The 22,507-nt window shown below is 40.5% G+C and overlaps 2 protein-coding genes across 2 annotated transcripts in view; both read left to right on the top strand.

Annotated features, from left to right (window-relative positions):
* lmnb2 (lamin B2) overlaps positions 1 to 6,023 on the top strand; it is a 39,456-nt gene extending 33,433 nt beyond the window's left edge. The window contains exon 13 of the mRNA XM_076727304.1: positions 1,314 to 6,023. Within this exon, the coding sequence (XP_076583419.1) occupies positions 1,314 to 1,349 (36 nt within the window). The 3' untranslated portion in view covers positions 1,350 to 6,023. The remainder of the gene's footprint in view (positions 1 to 1,313) is intronic.
* A 7,166-nt stretch (positions 6,024 to 13,189) lies between these two features.
* On the top strand, positions 13,190 to 21,565 carry commd2 (COMM domain containing 2). The gene is made up of 6 exons (XM_076727308.1): positions 13,190 to 13,413; positions 15,530 to 15,607; positions 19,286 to 19,368; positions 20,210 to 20,284; positions 20,383 to 20,481; positions 20,905 to 21,565. Exons 1-6 carry the CDS (start codon positions 13,347 to 13,349, stop codon positions 21,121 to 21,123), a joined length of 621 nt encoding a protein of 206 aa, XP_076583423.1. The 5' UTR covers positions 13,190 to 13,346; the 3' UTR covers positions 21,124 to 21,565.
* The last annotated feature ends 942 nt before the right edge of the window (positions 21,566 to 22,507 follow it).

Below are 22,507 nucleotides of genomic sequence, written 5' to 3'. Positions count from 1 at the left end.
GTAGGTAGTTTACATAGCATCATTAACTGTAGTATGTCTCTCATAAAAAAGACAAATTATAAAGAACCTAATGCACAGGTCCAAACCTCAAGTCAGTCCGACATCCCGCGTTACCAACAGCAATTTCGTCCAATGAATCAATAAATTCCTCCACTTCAGTCGGGTTCTGAAAAGTCTTAGTGGAGCCACGGTAAGTGACGCCGGGTAGAGCTGGCTATACTCGCCACCAATGGATTTCAGGCGTTTCTTCACTTCATCAAATCGTTTCCGCTTGCAAAGAACAGCCACTGAGAAATCCTGGAAAATCATCACCGTGGTCTTCCCGTGACTCAGAGTTAGATTCCTTTTCCCTATCTCCCTCGATGCATTCAACACACCTTGTTTATCCAGAAAGTTATGGAATCTCACCAGGACAGGTCACGGTCTCGTGGAGGTGGGAGGCCTGGGAGCCAAGGAGCGATGCGCCCTCTCCAGCTTTATTCGACTTGTCTTCGTTTCGATGTTAACGGCTTTCGGCAACCAGGTTTAAAAAAACTGTGTCGGATTACTGCCCTCAGCTTCCTCTGGGAGCCTGACAATGTGTATGTTTTTCTCCATCCACGGTTCTCCAAGTCGTCAATGTGTTACCTGTTTTTCCAGCACATTCGGTTTGCCGCTGACAGGATCAGCAGTGTCTTCCAGTACTGAGATCCTACTCTCCACATCAGAAATTCACTTTTCATGGCTGTCAAGTTCTTCTCGTTGCTCTTGCAACAACTGCAACAGCGGCCCGAGCTTTTCATCGATGACTTTAAAGATATTAACTGTAATATCAGAGACTGCTTCACGAAGTGCTGGTTCAAGTTTACTAGCATCAGCGCTAGCTCCGGCATTATCTTCTTTACTAGCTTGTTGACTAGGCTCTTCTGGTTTAGTGGATTTTACGTTTCTTTTCTGTGACATGTTGTCGGGCTGCCTCAAAAAGTAGTTGTTTATATTCATTACTGGTTGTGGACTTGCCAAAAATTGCAAAATGCAATATTTGTAGGTTATAATGTGAGAGAAATCAACGTAGTGGCGCACCAGCTCAACTAAACATGACCTCTCTTCAAACCGCCATCTTGGACCCCCCGTCATGTTTTTATTAAAAAACAAACAACAAGCAAACAGTGGTTGACATATAGTTTTCAGATGTTTTTTTCCCATCTCAAAAACATCTGGGGTCTAATTCTTCATGATTTTTTTAAAGCGAGTCAAAGCATGTCAAAGATTTTTGTTTTATTTTATTTTGTTTTTCAAATATGATACTGTTAACCTTTTTCTTTATTCTGCAGGCAAAGGTGTCATCCAGAGAGTGTGCCATCATGTGAAGCCTTCCCGTTCTGTTGACTGCTATGACTTCCCTATAATATTTTTTTTCTCTAGCCACTCCGATATGATCCTGTCCCTTGTCTCATCATTTAGTGTTTTCATTGTTTAAGACAATATGAGAATGTTTGGACAAATTGACTTGTTTTTACTGCCCATCACATTTGTGGAACTCCTTCAGTATGAATCATTTCCCTAATTACTAGCAATGCCAACGTCTGTGGATCACAGAAAGATGTTGGATCCAAATATTCAGTCAGACTGTGGGGTTCCCAGCCCTACCAGTAGTACTTTACATGTCTATGATTCATTCCAGTGGCTGTCACTCATTCTACCGTGGTAGGCATTTTGGTTTCATCCTTTATGTACTGTAGAACAAAGTGTGTAATGATTTCACAGAAATCAACTAAAAGAGCCTGTTATTTGAGTTCTCAAGATTAAGGACCTCTGCTGTGTATGACCGTAAAGATATATATTGAGCAAATGATGAGCAACTCTTAATTCAGTTATGAAACTTGTTCTTCCCATAATGCAGACCTTTCTGACGGAGATGTCAGAAAGATTAAAGATTTAATTTCTTCCTAGCTATAATATTAATTTCCGTGGTTACATACATAGATTTTGCCCCATTGCATTTTCCTTGCACATTTTCACTAGTCAAAACCTTGTTGAAATTATGCATTCTTGTGCGATTATGTTGGAACACTGATTTCCTTATCAAAAATTTGCTAGCAAATCCACTGCTGGTTTGCAATTCAGTGGCAAGTGTTGGACTTAGATCACTACAAATGAACTCCAGACCTCTCTGACATACTTGGTCTTTACAAAACCTGATCTCAGAATCCTGATCACATGCCTGAAACTGTCCCTCCCCTCCCCTGCTTTGTCTCTGTCCTCTCTTCCCTGCTTCTTTAAAGATAGTAATGAAATAAGATTGTGCATCTGATTTCAGTCTTGGCAGAGCTGAACTAAAGACAGACAGTTGAAACCTGCTGAAAAGGTTTGGAGAGTGCTGTATTTCACAGTTCCTATTACTTGTAGGGGCTCCTTGCAGCAGGACCAACATCTTCTGAGAACTATATTGGAATTAAAACTTTTTAAGTTCACACCAAAATCTAAATTCCTGTAATAAATAGAACTTAAGTACAATCTTTAACAGTGAAGGGGTGTGGTAACTAACAGTTTCTTTTTTTTGGCAGATGTGTAACAGTTCCTTATTATGAGCAGCCCATTGCAGTCTTCCGTCTTGCGTGTTGCCTGTGAGTTCAGTGTTCACTGATGTTTCAGCTCTGACCAACACCTCAATCTGTTTGAGCTGAAACCATGAGCAGAAGCTCCACATGGAGCTGCATACCACAAAGTGCATGCATACAGACTGGGAGAGAAATTTAACCGAAACTAAATTCAGCTGGGAATCATGTCATGTAATTGGCACTGAACTGTATGGAACAGCAGACTGGAATCTCTGCCAGCAATGACAACCAGAATTGACCCCGTGACAGCTGTGTGAAAGGAGCTGGCCCACATACATCACAGATCAGCCACAAAACTTAACTCATGCTTATGTTATAATGTTGTTAGCTCTGTTGTAATGACAATTACAAGATTTTCTCTGCTGGGATTGTGATGGGACAGACTGGCCCAGATAGTCTCTACTGGTTTGTTTCCCCTTGAAGCATGCAAAGCAACATTGTTGCTCTTGAGATACTGAGTGGCCAGAATTTGGCTAGAGTTATAACTGTTGGATGTGTGTTTGGGTTTTGTTCACCAGTTGGGGTGCTGAAATAATTTGCTTAAAAGAATAGCCTTGGGACTGGTTTTCTCAATCTCACATTAAACTGACATAACATTGTCCCTGTTTATGTACAAACAAGGTAAACAGTGAAAGCAACACTTTCTAATCTCCGCCTCTGTATTCGCTGGCATTATTTTGGATTGCAGTACATTGTACAAGGGTTACTCACACAATTTGTGTGCCATATTGCGAAACTAAATTTTCTTATATATTTGAATGCTGTGTGTTACATCGTTAGTTCTTTGTTTGTTTTGTTTAGTTTTTTCAGTAGTTTTTGTCTGTGTAATCAATTTGTTTACATATTATTTTGTGCTCAGGATTTCTGGGGTGATTAAGGTTGGGTGTTCATGATCGAAACAGAAGCTGATTCTTCGCCTTAATTTTCCAGATTCTGATAAAACAATGGTGAACATTACTGCTGTAGTGTTCTGCTGAGAGTTTAAGGTCTTCATCTGGTCATTTTCTGAGTTTCTTTATGGCATAAGAAACTTCTTGTCTCGTAATTGATAAATGACCAATTTGAAGTCTGGCAGTATTAAATGAACTGTCACTGTTAAATTAATACTGTTCTAACTTTGATTGCCCTGTGGAACAAAAACATTGTAAGGTTATGATATACAATGGTAATTCAGTCCCTCCAGGTCTTTCAATTCAAGCACAAGAAATAATGCATATTCATCCAATCTCTGCAATATTTTCAAAAGCTTGCAATTCTGTTACAAATTTCTGACTTTTTCACAAAAACTGCTCAATCTTGCTATGCAAACATTGTAATTTCAATGAAGTAAATTTAATATCAAATAAGTCAAATAAGATTCAATCTCAATAACAATTGTTTCTCTGAACCTTTTGATGCATCAGTTTGCTTTTAAAACAAAACAGTTTACGGCTGATTAGCAAATTTTAAACTAAAATCACAGGAGTCTTATAAAGTATAAATCAAAATAAGGCCAAAGTGAATGCACTTCTGATAGATTTTTAGAAAAGTGCTGCAAAATTCAATCACTTTCGGTTGTATTAACCAAAAATAAATAAATAAATAAAACTACTGTGATCCTGGAGGGACTGTTAGATGACTTGGGTCTGACTACTTCTGCTGCAGCGTAGATGGACTGTGTCTTTGTGATAGTTCTGTTGAGAACTGTAAACACCCAAGTTTTTATCACTGAAACGGAGACCTGGTGTTATTCATGTAGGGGGAAGCATGCCAAATGTCAGTTTTCATTCATGACTGTTGAACTACTTTTTGTATACACAATAAATGTTTTACATTTACACTTTTGCTAACACTAGTGGTTATTCTGAATTCAGGAAATTATCTCAAGGATCAGATTTCTACATGCACAAGCACTTAGTTTCTGTTTGATTCATTCACTAAAATGTTCTACTGTGCAGCTGCCATGATCCAGAGTAGAGAAGCTGACCAAAATGTTGATATGCTTATCTGAGTCAGTCTCAGTTATTACATTATGCTCAGTGCAATCAAGCTTTACCAGCAAAAGAGTGATTTACAGACTTTTGAGGTAATAATCACCAAACATATGTTTTTGTTTACTGTTAATATTTTAGAAAGTCAGAATTGAACATGAAAAAAAGATCACAAGTAAAGCACAGTGCTCTTGTAGTAGGATGAAAATACAATATTAAGTATAAAGAAAACTAATTTTAAGTTTGGAATCGGTGCCTTAAAAACTCCAGCAAATTCTAAAGACATTGCTAAGACATTTTATCAACACAGAATCAAACAACTTGATATTAGGGGAATGGTGTGAAATTGTTAAAATTTCACAGGAATGCTTCTTGTAAGATATGCCATATGGATTTTAGTGTATCATACAGAAGGAAAAGTCACAAACTTGCTAAGCACAAGCGCACCCAAGAGGCACAAAAACATGCTTCACGAGTGCTCATATTTATACTCTCTCCCATCCCTTTTAATAATCACCCTCTTCAATCTAATGTACCAATTGTCTCACTTGCCAGTAGCTTCTCTCAAGATAACAAGTGATGCATAATGTGTAAATAATTTGTACATATCCTTCAAGTCATACATAAATACACTAAGTGCTGACTTTAAATGCCCTTTTGAATTTTCATTTATATAGCACAGGGATGTTGACAGAATTTCACTCTCAACCAGGTATCCGATTTACTTAATGTAGGAAGTAGTTAACTCAATCCTTGTTGCTCTGATACGTTAAAGAAAGTGTCTCCAAGTGCTAACTTTAAGATCCCTAACATTGTGTAAATGCAAGGGGTATGTGATCAGCAGTAAAGGCAGTGAGAGGGCCCAGGGCAGGGCACCAGAAAGTTTCCCTTATTTTAAAATCCCAATGTTGACAGGTATGACTCACTGTCTGAACTTGAGAGGAATGTAGCGAACACATCAAATTGGCCTTAGTTATGCCTCCTGTCAATGTCACAGCCAACTTTTTGGGGGGGTTTTTTGGTTTTTTTGGGTTTTTTTTTAAAAGGAAAGGCTAAGAATACAGGAGGACAGCAGGAAAGAAGGGTAAATATGGGAGAATCCTGGGAAAATGGAAAGGGTTTGCTTAATCCTTGGAAGCAGCACTGTGCAGATTGGTTATTTTAAAGTATGATTTATGCAACTGTGGAGCTTATGCCTAACAAGCTGTACTGAAAATTTAAATTATTACAGACCAGTGGACCTCTCCTCGATTGTAATGATGATGTTGAATGGTTGGTTCAGAGATTCTGGTTCTGTTTCAAATCTGAGTAGTTCAGAAGAACATCATCTGAGGATATCTGATTTTTGAATAAACACTTTGGCTCTTGAAGGTAAAAGTTTTTATTGTGTGTTGTGCATTGTCTTGACTTGATAAACTAATAAAACTGGCCTTTTATAGGTTTAAACATTTAAGTAGTCTACAGTCTTGTTCAACTCTTTGATAAGTGTGTCACTGTAGGTAATGTAATGTAATAATATGATACTTTGTATCAGATTTACAAGATTTCTCCAGGTGTTTTCTTTGACAGCCTTATTGTGTCATTGGTTATTTACACATTCACACGCTATATTTGTTTGTGGAATAAAAGGGATCAAAAGCAAATTGATATGTAGCCCTTACAACACCCATCCCCTTCTGCACAAGTCACATCACTTATTTAGGCATCCACATTTCCCCCAGGCTGTCAGAGTTGATCAACCTGTATTTCACTCCACTACAAAAAACAATTCATGACGATCTCCAGTGATGGATGAACTTCCCACTATCCATTCTAGGCAGAATAGCAACAGTTAAAATGACAGTCCTCCCCAAAATCAATTATCTCTTCTCAATGATCCCCACTCATCCACCTCTCACCTGGTTTAATTCCCTTGATTCATCCATCGACAAATTTTACTGGAAAAATAAAGCCGCACGAATCAAACTTGCCACTCTTCAAAAATCCAAAAGATTAGGCGGACTCAATGCTCCAAATTTTCATTATTATTCACTAGCAAATCAACTTCAATACATCTATAAATTGACCTACCCCACTCAGTCAGATAGCACTTGGTTAGAGACATAGAACAAACAACTAGCAAAAACATCCATCTTTCAGATTTGGAAATTCTACAACATTACTAACTCCACTCTGACACCTTCACTTTTCACCTCGATCTGGCACAACCCGGACTTCATCAGCAATAAACAATCACTATACTTCAGCACTTGGGTAGATAAAGGGATTACTCACCTCAAAAATATCTTCAACAATATCATCCTGGTTCCATTTTCCCTCCTGGTCCAGAAGTTCGGCATCAGGGGCCATCAATTTTTACAACATCTACAGGTTTCATCATCCATCCAATCAACAATGAAAAACAAGAATATAAACTTAGACCTCCCCCCTCCAGCCTCTGCATTCATTAACATCTCTTCCTCAAAAAGACTTTTATCTAAGATATACAAATTATTATCACAGGCCAATACATCACCCTCCATACCTTCAGAAAAATGGGAAGCTGAGCTCTCCATTGCTCCTAATGCCGACTTCTGGCCCCAAATCTGCCAGAACATTTTCGTCATGACAACAAATGCCAATTTACAACTCATACAATACAAAATCCTCCATAGAACTCATCAGACTGGACACAAAATGCAAAAAATGGGCTTCTCATCATCTGGAAACTGTTCACACTGCTCACTAAACTGCACTGATACCTACATTCATGCAACCTGGCACTGCACACCTGTTCACTACTTCTGGAGAAACATTACAGAAACATTATCCCAGATCATGGGCTGCCACATCCCACTTTCCCCTTCCCTCTGTTTATTAGGAGACCTATCCACAATAAAACTTGACAAAACACACACCCGTTCACTTCTAGTGGCGCTGACTGTCGCCAAGAAAACTATCCTCATGAATTGGAAGTCTCGGAACTCCATACACATCATACACTGGAAAAACCTGCTCACAGACTACATCTCCTTAGAAAATACAAACTCCTCTGACAATAATCATAACCCTACCTGGCTATCATTCATTCATTCATTCATTCATCTTCTGTACCCGCGTATCCCTTTCGGGGTTGCAGGGGGCTGGAGCCTATCCCAGCTAGCAATGGGCGAGAGGCGGGGTACACCCTGAACCGGTCGCCAGCCGATCACAGGGCTACCTGGCTATCATTCATCACTTTTTTAAAATCCTAATCTGCCACAAACCAGTCACATCATCCACCTCAGTTCTTTGACACTTCCATTCCCATCCTTTTTTTCGGGGGGGGGGGGGGGGGGGGGAATTGATACAACCATCATTATTGCTATAACTATTGTGATTAACATTATTGTGGTTGTCATTTTCTATTATTATTTAGACTTTTTTTTTATTTATTTAGATATTTATATTTATACTTACCACTTACCACTCGGGTCCCTGCTGGGTCATGCCATGGGTCACGCCATGGTCACAGGCCATGGCCTGTGATCTCCTTATCCCTCCTGGCCTTCCCCAATTCTCCGCCCTGGACTGTTTTCAGGTGGCACATCGCCTTTTTTAATGCACATCACACTAGTTTAGGAAGAGGAAAGGGGACACAATCAAATCAGATTACAGTCCATGATAACCCCACTCCTTGTTTTTAATGCACCACATTAGAAAGCACACACACCTCTGACCAAACTTAACTTTTTTAGTTCCTGAAACTCAAAATATGTCTTTCAATCAATAGAGCTGTGTAAAATACATACACTGCAACGTTCCATTGATCCAACTTTTTTTATTGAACATATCTTTTTTTTAAAAAACGAAAGAAACGTCAGACCAAAGCGCAATTGTTATGACCGGGCAGACTCCACGTACTCACACTGTGTCACACAATAGACTCCACCATAGCAATTCAGCTGCGCAAACTTACCGGGACGTTCGCTGGTCTGTGGTCCGTGGTGGAGCTGGGTAACTAGTTCTGGTGTCTGGCTCAGCTCAGCTTGCATTAGCTGTCTGGGAGCAACATAAAGTTAGCTACCTGGTTAGCTACCTTGCTAATACTGTGTAATAAATGTGGGTCTTTAGCAATGTTTGCCAAAAAATGTCAGAGTCCTTGAACACACACAGAGACGAGGGCGGTTGCTGCTGACGTTTTGCAAGCACCTCATCAAGACGAGCCAAATGCTCCTGAAATGTATGCCCAAATACAATAATGTCGTCTAGATACACCAGACAGGTCGTCCACTGTAAGTGTGCTAGAATTAAATCCACGAGTCTTTGAAACGTACTAGGTGCATTGCAGCGAATTGCATAGAAAATGGCAGAGGCCACGACAGAGTCATAGAAGGTCTTCAGGAGTGCCCCACACATCCCAAAAGACCTCAGCCTCCCGAGCAGATAGAGTCTGTTCTGTCCTTTTTTGTAAAGTGCAGTGGTGTTATGAGTCCAGTCTAGTTTGTTGTTCAGCTGAACACCCAGGTACTTACAAGATGTCACCATCTCAATGTACCTTCCCTGGATGTTCACTGGTGATGGTGAGAAGTACGGGTGCCAACGGAAGTCCACAACCAGCTCCTTGGTTTTACCCGCATTAATCGGGAGGTGGTTCTGCTGGCACCAGTCCACAAAATCCTGGATGAGTCCTCTGTATGACCTGTCGTCCCCATCCGTGATGAGGCCGACAATGGCAGAGTCATCAGAGAACTTCTGCAGGTGGCAGGTGTGTGACAGGTGGGAAAAGTCAGCTGTATAGAGGGTGAAGAGGAACGGTGCCAGCACCGTTCCCTGGGGGGCCCCTACACTGCAGTGTAGTCCCTGACACACAGTCCCTTGTCTTCACATATTGTGGGCGGTTGGAAAGGTAGTCCACTATCCAGCATGTGAGGTGTAGGTCCACCCCTGAAAGCTCTAGCTTGTTTCTCAGGATGGCTGGCCTGATGGTGTTAAAAGCACTGCTGAGGTCCAAGAAAAGGACCCGAACAGAGCTCCCAGGCGATTCCAGGTGAGATAAAGCTCGATGGAGGAGGAAGATGAGGGCATCGTCCACTCCAATGCCAGGCTGGTACGCGAACTGCAGCGGGTCCATGGATGAGCTCACCAGGGGGCGCAGGTCGGCAAGGACCAGCCGCTCCAGGGCCTTCATGAGGTGTGATGTTAGGGCCACTGGCCTGTAACAGCTAGGGTCCTTGGGATGTGGGGTCTTTGGCACAGGTACCACGCAGGACGTCCTCCAGAGGTGTGGCACCCTTCCCAGTCTCAGGCTCAGGTTGAACAGATGTCCAATGATCCCGCTCTGCTGATCAGAGCAGGATCTGAGGACCCTGGGACTGAGGCCGTCCGGTCCTGCAGCCTTCCTGATATTTAACCTCCTGAGCTGATTCCTCACCTGGAGAGGTGTTAGGGACAAGTTGGAGCAGGGGAGCTGAGTGTCTTGTGAGGTGGATGGGGGGCTGGGAGGAGCAGTGGGGGGTGGCGTTGATGGCGGTGAGTGGGCAGTGGGGGGGGGGCGGGGGGTGTCAGTTAGGTACTAGGGCAGGATGCTGGCAGATCAAAAGAGGTCTGCTGCAGTGCTGGTGCAGCTGGGAGAGGGGCAGATGTTTCCTCAAACCTACAGAAGTAGGTGTTCAGCTCATCTGCCCACTTTGGATCCCCAGCCACCTGGGAGTTTGGCTCTTGGTGGCCTGAGATGGTTTTCAGGCCTCTCCAGACTCCCCTGATGTTGTTCTCCTGCAGCTGTTCCTCCATTCTCTTCCTGTATCTGTCCTTCCAGAGGTCAAATTGAAGATGATGGTTTTCTTTTCTTTTTCGATTTCTATAAAGCGTTTGACTCTGTAGAGCACTCATTTATCTTTCAAGTTCATGAACAATTAGGTTTTGGAGTCAGATTTAGTTTTTGGTTGAATTTAGTTGGTGGTCTGTATCAGAATATCAGCAGCTGTGTCATACTACCTCATGGCACCTCCCCCAGCTTTAATGTTAATGTAGGGATTCCACAGGGTTGTCCTATTTCACCATATTTATTCATTTTATTCACAGATATGTTGGCAATCTACATTAAAAATTGTAATGACATTAAGAAATTAAATGTATTGGGTACTGATATTGTCATCAGCCAACTAGCAGATGACACAACAATATTCCTAAAAGACAGACGTCAGATTCCAAAAACTATCTAAAGAATTAAAAAATTCTCCCAAGCTTCCGGGTTAACTTTGAACTTAAACAAATGTGAACTACTTGCAATTCATGATACACCACTAAAAGACGTCTGTAATATCCCTATCAAGTCAGAAATCAAATACTTGGGTATTTACCTTACAAAAGACCAAAAACAAAGTCATCCTTGAATCTAGAAAACAAAATGAAAGAGAGTAAAACCAAATGAAATTCATGGCTCCAAAGAGACCTTTCAATACTCGGCCGAATTTACCTAACCAAGATGGAATGTCTATCGAGGTGTATTTACCCAGCTTACTCTAATGCCATTCCAAATAAACTGACAAAATCTATTAACCAAACCATCCTAAACTTTATTTGGAGAAACAGACAACACTACATGAAAAAAGCAATATGGTTAAAGAAATTAAGGATGGTGGCCTAAAAGTTACTGACTTTGATTGCCTTAATGGAACTTTAAAAATTAACTGGCTGAAATCTTGGATCAAACATAGCAACTCATTTTGGTACTGTGTCCCAAACTCCCTATTTAATAAGATTGGAGGATTGAAATGTCTTCTCATGGTGGACTTTAATATCGATAAACTACCAATATCATTATCAGAGTTCCATAAACAAATTAAATTTTGCTCTAAACATAAATTTAACCCTTCAAAATCAGACTTTATTAATTTCCACAAAGCACTTCCTCAAGAATTTATATTTCTAACGAAAAACATATTGGCACACCAACCTATAATGCCACAACCGGCCCCACTGTCAATACAGGGGATTTTAATGCTGGAAAAATGTAACAATAACTTTATAAGAAACTGCCTGACTGAAAAATTATTTCCCAGCAGAAACCAACATTTCCTGTACCCCCCAAAATGAAAGAAACACACTTTAAAATTATGAACAACATTTATCTGTCTAAAGAATTACTTAGACTACGTTTTAATATTGATGACAGTATATGTACATTTTGTGAAAATGACATTGAAACTACGGACCATGTATTTTTCTTGTGGTATAGTACAAACATTCATTCATTCATTCATTCATTCATTCATCTTCTATCCTGACTATCCCTTTCGGGGGTTGCGGGGAGGCTGGAGCCTATCCCAGCTGTCAACGGGCGAGAGGCGGGGTACACCCGAACCGGTCTCCAGTCGATTGCAGGGCCACATATACAGACAGACAACCATTCACACTCACACTCACACTCACACCTAAGGACAATTTAAAGTCACCAATTAACCTAATGAGCATGTTTTTGGTCTGTGGGAGGAAGCCGGAGTGCCCGGAGAGAACCCACGCATGCACGGGAAGAACATGCAAACAAATCGGCGACCTTCTTGCTGTGAGGCACGCGCACTACCTGCTGCGCCACTGTGCCGCCCTAGTACAAACATTCTGGCTTAATATTCACAAATGGATCAAACAAAAAATTTCATTGTTTCCAGCTTCTAACTCTAGAGATGATATAACTTTTGGTATGATCTTGCAAAACAAAAATGATGAACTCTGTTGTAATGTAATTCTATGTCTAGCCAAGTTCTTTATCCACAAGAATAGAGTACTGAAATCATCCCCCAAATTTATTGTCTTCCTGAATGAATTTAAAATGTACATGAAGTCTTTAAACCTTCTTAAAGGTATAAATGCACAGAAATTACATGATATCTTAAAAAATTTCCCCACTGAATTGGATAGCTGAAATTAATATGAATTCCCCCTTGTGATATCAATGTTTATTGTCTTGTTATTTTACTGTATTCTTTTAATGATTTGTTTACCTTAATTCTACCTCAATCCGTTCTGAATTTATTATATTGAAGCACGAAATGTATGTTATATTTTGAGATGATTTGCACTAATGCTAAGTTGTTGTTCCCTTGGCAATCTCTTTATACTGTTGCAATGTTCGAAATGAAATGAAAGTTGCCATACTTGTTTATTTCTGTACCTTTTCAATAAAGCATTGAAAAAAAAAATGAACCTTTTTGGTTGGAAGGCTTCAAGAAGCTTCATCTAGCCATCACTACCTCGAACATATACTCTGCCTCCCACCTGCCTTGAAAACCTGTATTTTCAAAGTCCACCTTCCGTTTAACCATCTTTCGGGGAGAGGGTGGCTGAAAGTTGGGCACAGGTAGCTAGCTCAATCAGACTGCTGATGAACGAGCGTGACAGGAACTCGCGCTCGCGGGCGTTTGATTGACGTGCCAACGCACTGGCAGTGCATTGTGGGACTTGTAGTACTAGTAGTGCGCGCAATATACTGGTGGACCAGCTCTAATAATAATTAAATATGATCAGGCGGCCAAAGATAATTCCATCGTGGGCCGGTTTTGGCCCGCGGGCCTTGAGTTTGACATATTTGTCATATACTATCGAAATCACCGGGACTCAACAGGAATATGGACAGGTACGCTAACGGAGTTGACTACGTCCAGAGGATGGCAGTGGTGCAATGATATGCATTGCAGCTGTGGTAAGACACCAAAGAAGAAGGAAAATCTACTTTCCAAATCGCCTTCCGGGTTAATGGAAACGTTTGTCCCGGATTGTTTAATAAGTTGTGTTGTTGAACAAGACGCTGCTGTTCAGTATGCTGCTAGTTTTGTCTGAAGACCTTAAAGAACACCTCGCCTTCCTGCTGACGATTGACGCCGCAGGTAAATAAACGGTCTGTCATTGCTATGGCAGAGGATCAGGATCATGACAACATATTTGCTGCTACAACAGTTCAGCTTCTTCTCCTGTCAGCTGAATGCGCTGATTGTGAATACGGGGTGTGTAGTTTGGGTTGCACAGGCAAGATCAGTACAATATTTAGTCGTCTGTTTCGTCAACATACGGTGTTAACGTAGCCTACACATGCGCGTCACAATAACAGCACTATCATTCTATCAGTAATAGAAACTATATAATATTGTAGTAGTCTCTGTGGACACCCTTCAAGCTTGCTCTCTGTCCTGCCACATGTGTTTATTTTATGACAGTGGCTGGGAAATGTCAGGGTAACTCACAGTTCAAAATTACCGCATTGTATTTCCCTCAGTAGCAATATTATCATTTATATTACACAGTATTGGAAGAACAATTCACATGCTTTTGTAAACGTAGCAAAGCTACGATCAAAAACTACTCCATTATAAATAAATGTACATAGTCATAATAAAATGTGTGTTATTATATTGGGATGTACTTTATATGTATTTGTTTGGAAATTATTTTGCTTATATACTGCTGGGTAGTAAAAGCTATAACCGCATCATATTTTAGTTTTGTCAGTTAAGTCGTAATCAGTGAAGTAACTACTCAAATGAAACACTTACCTCTGAAATGTAGTGAAGTAGAGATATAAAATGTCATCAATTACTCAAAGTACATGTCACAAAAATATGTATGTATGGGTCACTAATGATACATAATTATGAGAGGTGTCACGATTCCGATGCTGAATGGAAAATTGATCGAAATGAGCATTAGATTTAATTCATCGGAATCAAAAGCAGGATCGCCAGTTATCACAGTGTTATTATTATCTCGCATCAGGCGCGTAACAGCGGTCTTGGTGGAGCTAAAGCCGACGCTGCAAAGTAGGCTGATAACTGATCGATCGACGGTACCATGAGGACCCTTTGCATACACTGTAAATAATCACTGCTCCTGGCCGAGCACAGACGCTGGTTTTGAAATCTTGGTTTCCTGAATTGAGCCGGTGTTGTGGGGATCCGCAGTAAAACCTGGAGCTGTTGTGAACTGGATTAGACTGAGGTATTTTGGGGCTCAGGGAAAACAGAATTCTTTATAGAGTGGATTGAACTCTGACACTGTGGGATGCACACACTCCTTTACTCACCAAAATTGCTTTCTTTTTGTAATACACCTATTGAAAACTGAATTGAGTTGTGGTCTATTTGTTTTTGCTGTGCTGACTTTTGGTGAATTATAGTTCATTAGTACTTCTTAGTTGTTTTATTATTCTGTATGGTTTGATGGAGCTATCTTCTTGCTGATTTTAATATTTGTCAGACATGACTTTGACAGGCACCCCTCCAGATTTAATGGTGTCAAACTCTTTTTATCTTTTTAAAGAAGAATTTGAAATGACAGTCTGTAACAACGAAATTTCCAACAACGGTTTTTACCGACATCCAGAGGACAGCCAGTGTTTTTGAGCTTCAGTTCACATCAGCTTTCATGGTAACGTTGTGTTTTTGTAGCATTTTTTTTGTTGCAATAAATGGGAACATCACCCAGAGGAGAACAGCTTTGCACAGTATTTTGTTTTACCTGGAATCCAGTTAAGTTCAATCCTCAACCCAACATTATTTGACTAATTAAGTTGATTTTTTTGGATAGTCACCACAATTGGAATACTAAAACCGATGAGGAGAGCAATTAAAGGAATGAGAGAGGCAGTTTTGATTTGGAACACAGACATTGGAAACTATGTGATATGCTCTACCAATCAAACCATTTGTGACAACAAAACAGCCCTCTGCATCTATTTTTTTTAATGACAGCCACCCATCTCATGTGAAATTTGAATGAGGGAGGAAAAGACAGCTATGGTCTCAGTTTCTCAAGTGCTGCCTCTGAAAAAATTGTCTCTTGTATATAAGAGCTGAATGGCTGAATTAAAAAGATGTCAGAACACAGACAGATATCAACTTTGTTTATACAGTATATCATTCTAACCCCAAATACGAATTTAACATACTTATGAATTTTGTATTTAATAAATTGATCATGCTGTATATGTCCACGTGTTTTTGTCCTCAGTGGTTGGAGAGTTTGGTCGCATAGCACTGGAGTTCCTAAGGAGAGGAACCAGTCCCAAGATCTATGAGGGAGCAGCCAGTAAGACCTTTCTTTACATACTCCTCACCAAATAGCTGACTTGGTCCACTCAGACAGCTGATAAAAAACCAGAAGTTGACACTGTGAACAGTAGTGGACTAGTCATGAGTAATATGGTTCAAATCAGCATCACACAACTGTCCAAAAGGTTAATGCTCGTCTGCATTTACATATACTGTATATACCAGGGGTGGGGAACCTTTTTCCTATCAAGGGCCATTTCAATTTTTATAGCATCCTTCAAGGGGCCCAGTAAATTATTGAACACATACGGTACTGTGCAAAAGTTTTAGGCAGGTGTGAAAAAATGCCGTAAACTAAGAATGCTTTCAAAAATATAAATAATTGTTTATTTTTATCAATTTACAAAATGCAGAGTGATCGAAGTACAAACAAACCGGCAACATTGAGGATCATAGGCACAGTGGTCGGCCAAAGAAACTTAGTGCAGCAGATGAAAAACACATCAAGCTTATTTCCCTTCAAATTCGGAAGATGTCCAGCAGTGCCATCATGCAGTACCATCAGGGAGGTGTATAATTGGTCCCGAATTTATTCTGCAGCAGGACAACGCCCCCAAACGTACAGCCAATGTCATTAATAACTACAGCGGGGAAAATAAGTATTGAAAGCGTTGACATGTCAGTAAATATGTTTCGAATGGGGCTATTGAAATGAATTTTTCACCAAATGTCAGTAACAACCCAAGTAATCCACAAATACAAAGAAATCAAAACAAATTCATTCATTCATCTTCTATACCGACTATCCCTTTCGGGGTTGTGGGGGGGCTGGAGCCTATCCCAGCTGTCAACGGGCAAGAGGCTGGGTACACCCTGAACCGGTCGCCAGTCGATTGCAGGGCAGCGTATAGAGACAGACAACCATTCACGCTTACACTCACACCTAAGGACAATTATTAGAGTCACCAATTAACCTAATGAGCATGTTTTTGGTCTGTGGGAGGAAGCCGGAGTGCCCGGAGAGAACCCACGCATGCACGGGAAGAACATGCAAACTTCACACAGAAAGGCCCTGCCCGACCCAGGGATTGAACCGGCGACCTTCTTGCTGTGAGGCACGTCTGCTGCGCCACCGTGCCGTCCATCAAAACAAATAAATCCATAAATTAAGTTATGTGAAAAAAAGTGGAATGACGCAAGAAGTATTGAACACATGAAGGGGGAGGTGCAAAAAGGCATGGAAAGCCAAGAAACCAGCTGAAATTTGCCAGTATTTAGAATGCAATCCTGCCCCCTATCAGCTGGTTTAGTCCTCATTGGTGGCCTATAAAAAGGTTTCTAATAACCAAGGTGTCACACAAGAAACATCTTATGATGGGTAAAAACAAAGACCTCTTGCAAGACCTTTGCAACCTCATTGTTGCAAAACATAGTCATGGCATTTTTTTTCAAGTGAGAAGGTAAACTGGACAAAATGCATGCAATCAGGTCATATTATTTGCACTATGCACGTTGTTAATACTGTGCTTTCTGAAACTGTTAAACTGTGAAGTTTTATACGTTTTGTAAAATTGTAGAGACAGAGAACATAATTCGGAGTAAGGATTGCTTATTATAAATAAAATGTAATGCTCTGTCTATATATACTGAATTATGTCTTTTTTAAAAATAGGATTTATTGGTTTGCTCAGTCAAAACAAACCAAATATTACATGCATCTCTCAAATTGATACAGAGAGTGAAGCAGAGTTGTGCTATAAGAAATCAGATATGGGCACACACTCCTACCACAACTAACTGTATCGAACTGGATCACATAATATTAAACCGAATCTCTTTGTAAGCAAGTCATATTGTTATCAAATCATTTTTGAATTGCATCGTATCGTGAACAGGAGTGAATCACATCGCATCGACAGAGGCGTCAGTGTATCGTTAATGTATCTTATCGTTGGCTGCGTATCGAGATGCGTATTGAATCAGCCTCAGTTTTGGAGATATACATCCCTACTATGCACGCTCACTACGCAAGACTCCACTACTGAAGAAAAAAAACATGTTGAAGCTCATTTGAAGTTTGCTGCGCAACATTTGGACAAGCTGATGAAATACTGGGAGAACATAGTCTTATCAGATGAGACCAAAACTGAACTTTTTGGATGTCACAGCACATACCATGTTTGGAGGAGAAATAGCACTACACATCACCCCCAAAACACCATACCAACAGTGAAGTCTGGGGTGGGAACATCATGGTGTGGGGTTGTTTTTCAGCACATGGTACCAGCAGACTTGATAATTGAAGGAAGAATGAATGGAGAAATGTACAGAGACATTTTTGATAATAATCTGCTGCAATCAACCAGGATGCTGAAGCTGAAGTGAGGGTGGACATTTCTGCAAGACATTGACCCCAAACACACAGCCAAGGAAACTCTCAGTTGGTTTCAGAGAAAGAAAATAAAGCTGCCAGAGTGGCCCAGTCAATCACCCGACTTGAATCCAATTGGAAATCTATGGAAAGAACTGAAAATCAGAGTTCATAGAAGGGGTGCCCAGAACGTTCAAGATTTGAAGAGAGTTTGTGTGGAAGAAAAGGCGAAAATCATGCCTGAGCAATGCATGCCACTAGTTTCTTCATACAGGACGCGTCTTGAAGCTTTCATTACCAACAAAGGCTTTTCTACCAAGTATTAAATAATTTTCAGTTCGTGTGTTCAGTACTTCTTGCGTGTGTCTTTCCAGTTTATTTCATATAACATATTCATATAACATAATAACATACAAGTTGGAATTTCCCCTTGCGGGACTAATAAAGGAATATTAAATTGAATAACTTAATTTATGGACTTATTTGTTTTGATTTCTTTGTATTTGTGGATTACTTGGGTGGTTATCAACATCTGCTGAAAAATTAATTTCAATAGCACCATTAGAAATATTTTTACTGACAAAAATGTTGACACATTCAATATTGATTTTTCTTTTCTTCTTTCTTCTAGTTTACAGCATTTTTTCACACCTACATAAAACTTTCACACAGTACTGTATATCACACTAGCCTCTGTAATGGCTGGAACTGCTTCTCTTCGCGGGCCATGTCAGATGGTAGTGATGATGATGCTACTTGCAGCTGGGTTTCTAGGGTTGTATCAGTCAGTCATGAGCGGAACCAAGTCTTTGCAAAAGTCAGTTTTAAAAAGAGCAGCTCTCAGTAGTAGGTTATTGCTTTGCAACTCAGTAATTTCGTGTTGTAGGTTATCAGGCATGTCAGCTTGTTCCACATTTAACAGCATAGCTAATATATTGAGTTCCTTTTGTTTACTTTTCATGTCCTGAAACCTCTTGCCAAATATCTGAAGACGTTTTCACACTCACCGGCATATTTAGATAGTCATAGCGGGCTTCTGTTTTGCAGAGTTGGAAAATGCAGTGTTACCCCTTTCCAGTTGCCACAGCATTAATTTTTACTAAAGTAATTTGATACTTGAAAGCAGAGAGCTGAGAAGCTGGCTGGAGCTTGAGGTTCAGCTCTGAGAGATACTTGGTAATGTCCATCATGAGGGCTTGAAGCTTATTATTATTCACGCTAATCAGAGCTGAATAAATCCTTAGGACATTTTTCCATATCATGCAGCTTTAACACACATGCTACCTACTTATGTACCACCTGCCAGGACTTAAAAGTAAATCCATAATGACCCTCTACTTGCAGGGAAGCTGTGTGTTCCTGTGGAAATGGTGCAGCATGGAGTGGAAGGCCTGATGTTTCTGATGACAGAGAGCTCCAAACACATGGTGAATCACTCACACTCAAACACTTCTCTCTGAGCCTACGTTGTGTGGGGTGTTGCAAATTTGCTGACCTCCAAGCGCTCATTTGTCTCTGCTCCTCGATATAATAGAGCAGTTGTATTTGCAAATGCAAACATTCGAAAAGGGTTTGCACCAACATAAATGCGACTGCTGCTCTGAATGCATCCATGATCACCATAGCCAAATGAAAATATAAACATAGGTCGCACTTTTGGCGCAGGGGCAAGTTCTGGCGCATAATGTGACGTCGGCTACCTAAAACTCTGTTTTTCTCCGTTTTTTTCAGTTTACACGCGAATGTGCAACTGAAGTTTTCCAAAATCTCCACTCTGGCCGGAGTTTTTAGAATGCATCATTTTCAGAGGCGAATCCTCCATTTGCGTGTAAACAAAGGGCACAAACGAAGGGAAATGTAGAAGAACTGTTCTAGAAGAACATTTCCAGAGCCTCTTGATATGTTCAGTCAGAAACATCTGGCCCACTTATCAAGATATAATGCAGATATTTTTGTCTGCTTTTCAGGTGGTTGACGTCACATATTTTCCGACGTGCACTCTCTGTCCACTGGAGTGTGCTCACCTGTGTGTGCGCTAATGTGTCTCTGTGTGCTTGTGTGCACATTGGGACAGAACTCCCCTAATATAATGGTTGGGGAAACACTGCAATATATGGTGTTTTTTCTGTGTTTCCTGTATCTTCACAAAATACTGAAACACCAAAAACTGGTGAGCAAGATATTTCACCAACTGTGGGGTACATCCAAATACTGAAGGAGTCATCTGTTCTGTGTCACTCATCCTTGTGTTCATTTGTGGTTGTGCAGATCTCTGAAGTGGATTTCCTGGATTCAGTGCTCGTTTTGGGGTTTGGTGAAGAGCTTAACCAGATCCTCTTACAGGTGACTTTTAATCTGTTTTATTTGTCTGAGATGATCTGAGCAGTGTACACTTTGAATCAGTCAGTATGTAGGAATGTTTGCTGCTGGTTTTGTTGCAGCTGTACCTGCAGCACCACAATCAGATCCGCAGCATTCTGAGTCAGCTTCCCTCCAGCCTGCCTGCCTACCACAGCCTGGAGTGGAGACTGGATGTACAGGTTTGAGTGTGTTTATGTGTGCATGCTAGATATTTTAGAAATTATTATTCAACTGCTGTGGATCCCAATGGATAATGTTGTTACTGTACATGAATATGTTCATTATATTCTGTTATGTTCAATCTTTTTATGTATACTTGTATTTGTAACTTGGTAGTTTTCAAGTAAGTCAGTTACCAAAATCAGACCATCAGTTAGTCAGTCACTTCCACCATCCTACATTGTGAGCCTATGAAATATGGAAAGGATGGAAAGAGGGTACATTGCAAACTGAAAAACATAAACATGCATAGTCTGGGATAATACGTAACCGGTCCCATACAGTTTGTGTTTCTAGCCCTTGGAGCTGTAAATGTTCCATTTATCAATATTCATATTTTTCTAATTCTTCTTATTGTGATTTCCCTCACTCATTCCTGTCAGTTGGCGAGTCGTTCAGTCCATCAGCAGGTCATTCCCATGCTGATGATGCATCTGCTTCTAAGGAGAGGTTGTGACAGCAGCAGCAGCAGCAGCAGCAGCAGCAGCAGGGTTCTCCAGACAGACCCCAATACCCTTCTTCACCTTATCTCCACACTGGAGGCTGCTCTGGCTGCCATGAAAACTAGTCACGCTCGCCGTATATTACGCAACATCAAATAATGCCCAAGGTCACTTTCTGTATAACGTGTGCCTCCTGCTACCTGTGAAACATCACATTACTGCCTTTATAATGGGAAAACATTATAGTGTCAGTGCAGTGTTGAATATTTCTTTTGATTCAATCCTGGATGTTAAGCGAGGTTTGCCCATCTGAATGGCTGCCATTTTATTCCCTTTGAGTCACAATATGTGCCAAATGGTATTGACTGTATTCTATATAAGCTTTCTACAGTGCTGCTGATAATGTATTAAAGTATAAGGCGGAGATGAAACACCATTATTGTGGTCTGTTAAGGCCAACAGTGTAAAGGCAGGAAGGCCCTGACTTCGATGAGTACAGTACACCTGTGTCCAGATTTGAGTGGAACAGAATGAAAGACTGTCATTGCCAATGACTGCTTCTCTGTAATTGCTGTACACATGGCAATAAAGAACTTGAACATGACTTACATGGTAATATGATGCTGTCAAAAGAGATCCCCATTCCCTATCACACAGAAGAACTGTGAGTAAGAATAATATGATTATGTAATGCACGAGTTTTGGCCATATATCAAGTTATGATGATGATTATTGTAAACTGCTGTTTTTGTTATTAATGCTGTAAGGAAATCATAAGGAATGAGAATAATTAAAATTGAAGTGGGACTCAAGTATGAAGTGTTTCAAGTGTATCTGGCTGAGCTAGTTAATAACTGATAGGTCATGTATTTCTCCACTGGAGATGAACATCATCCAGATGAGGAAGTCATGTAAGGCCATAACTAGTGGCCTGTGCCAAATTGAGCCAAAGGCTGGAGCTTGGCAGGAAATGACCAAAAAGGATATGCACACAAAGTGGCCCACGCACTAGCTTTGTCAGTTTAGTCTCTAAAACAATTTGTACAATGAAGAGGAGGGATTCAGAGAAAGGGTATAAACTGGCCAATGTAGGAGAGAACGGTTTCTTCTTCCTTTGTCTCTTCAACCTCAACCAAAATCGAGGAGTATGTGAGAAGCCTTACATCGCAAAGGAGGACTTAGAAAATTCTACAGTAAACTAGATAGAGCACAGGAGGAATAACCACGTTCCAACTGTGTGGATTATAAATTGGAGTTCAAGTTCCTCTTCACTCACTGTGCTACATCAAGGACGGGACTTTGGATGAAGTAGTGAGTTTTTTCAAGTTCCACATCTCTGCAGGATAGGAAAAGTCGCACTGGCCTGAAGACTAATCTCTCTCCCCCTCTCCATTAGATGAGTGTTAGATCAGCTTCAGCCTTATTAAAGATTCCTTTACTATATTTGATTATATACTGATTGACTTAATATGTTCATTAATGTTAATTCATTAATATGTCCATTTAAACCTGATGGAGCTGTTCACTTGGCCTTGCTTAATAT

This window comes from Chaetodon auriga, chromosome 3 (assembly GCF_051107435.1).
Source record: "Chaetodon auriga isolate fChaAug3 chromosome 3, fChaAug3.hap1, whole genome shotgun sequence".
Taxonomy (NCBI): domain Eukaryota; kingdom Metazoa; phylum Chordata; class Actinopteri; order Chaetodontiformes; family Chaetodontidae; genus Chaetodon; species Chaetodon auriga.
This window is presented reverse-complemented; position numbering and strand designations above follow the sequence as displayed.

Bases quoted from the DNA above. Each gene is read 5' to 3' on its own strand.
- commd2 (XM_076727308.1), top strand. From the start codon at position 13,347: ATGCTGCTAGTTTTGTCTGAAGACCTTAAAGAACACCTCGCCTTCCTG. The intron at 13,414-15,529 runs GTAAATAAACGG...TTTTGTCCTCAG, and splicing joins GCTGACGATTGACGCCGCAG to TGGTTGGAGAGTTTGGTCGC. The intron at 20,285-20,382 runs GTGACTTTTAAT...GTTTTGTTGCAG, and splicing joins TTAACCAGATCCTCTTACAG to CTGTACCTGCAGCACCACAA.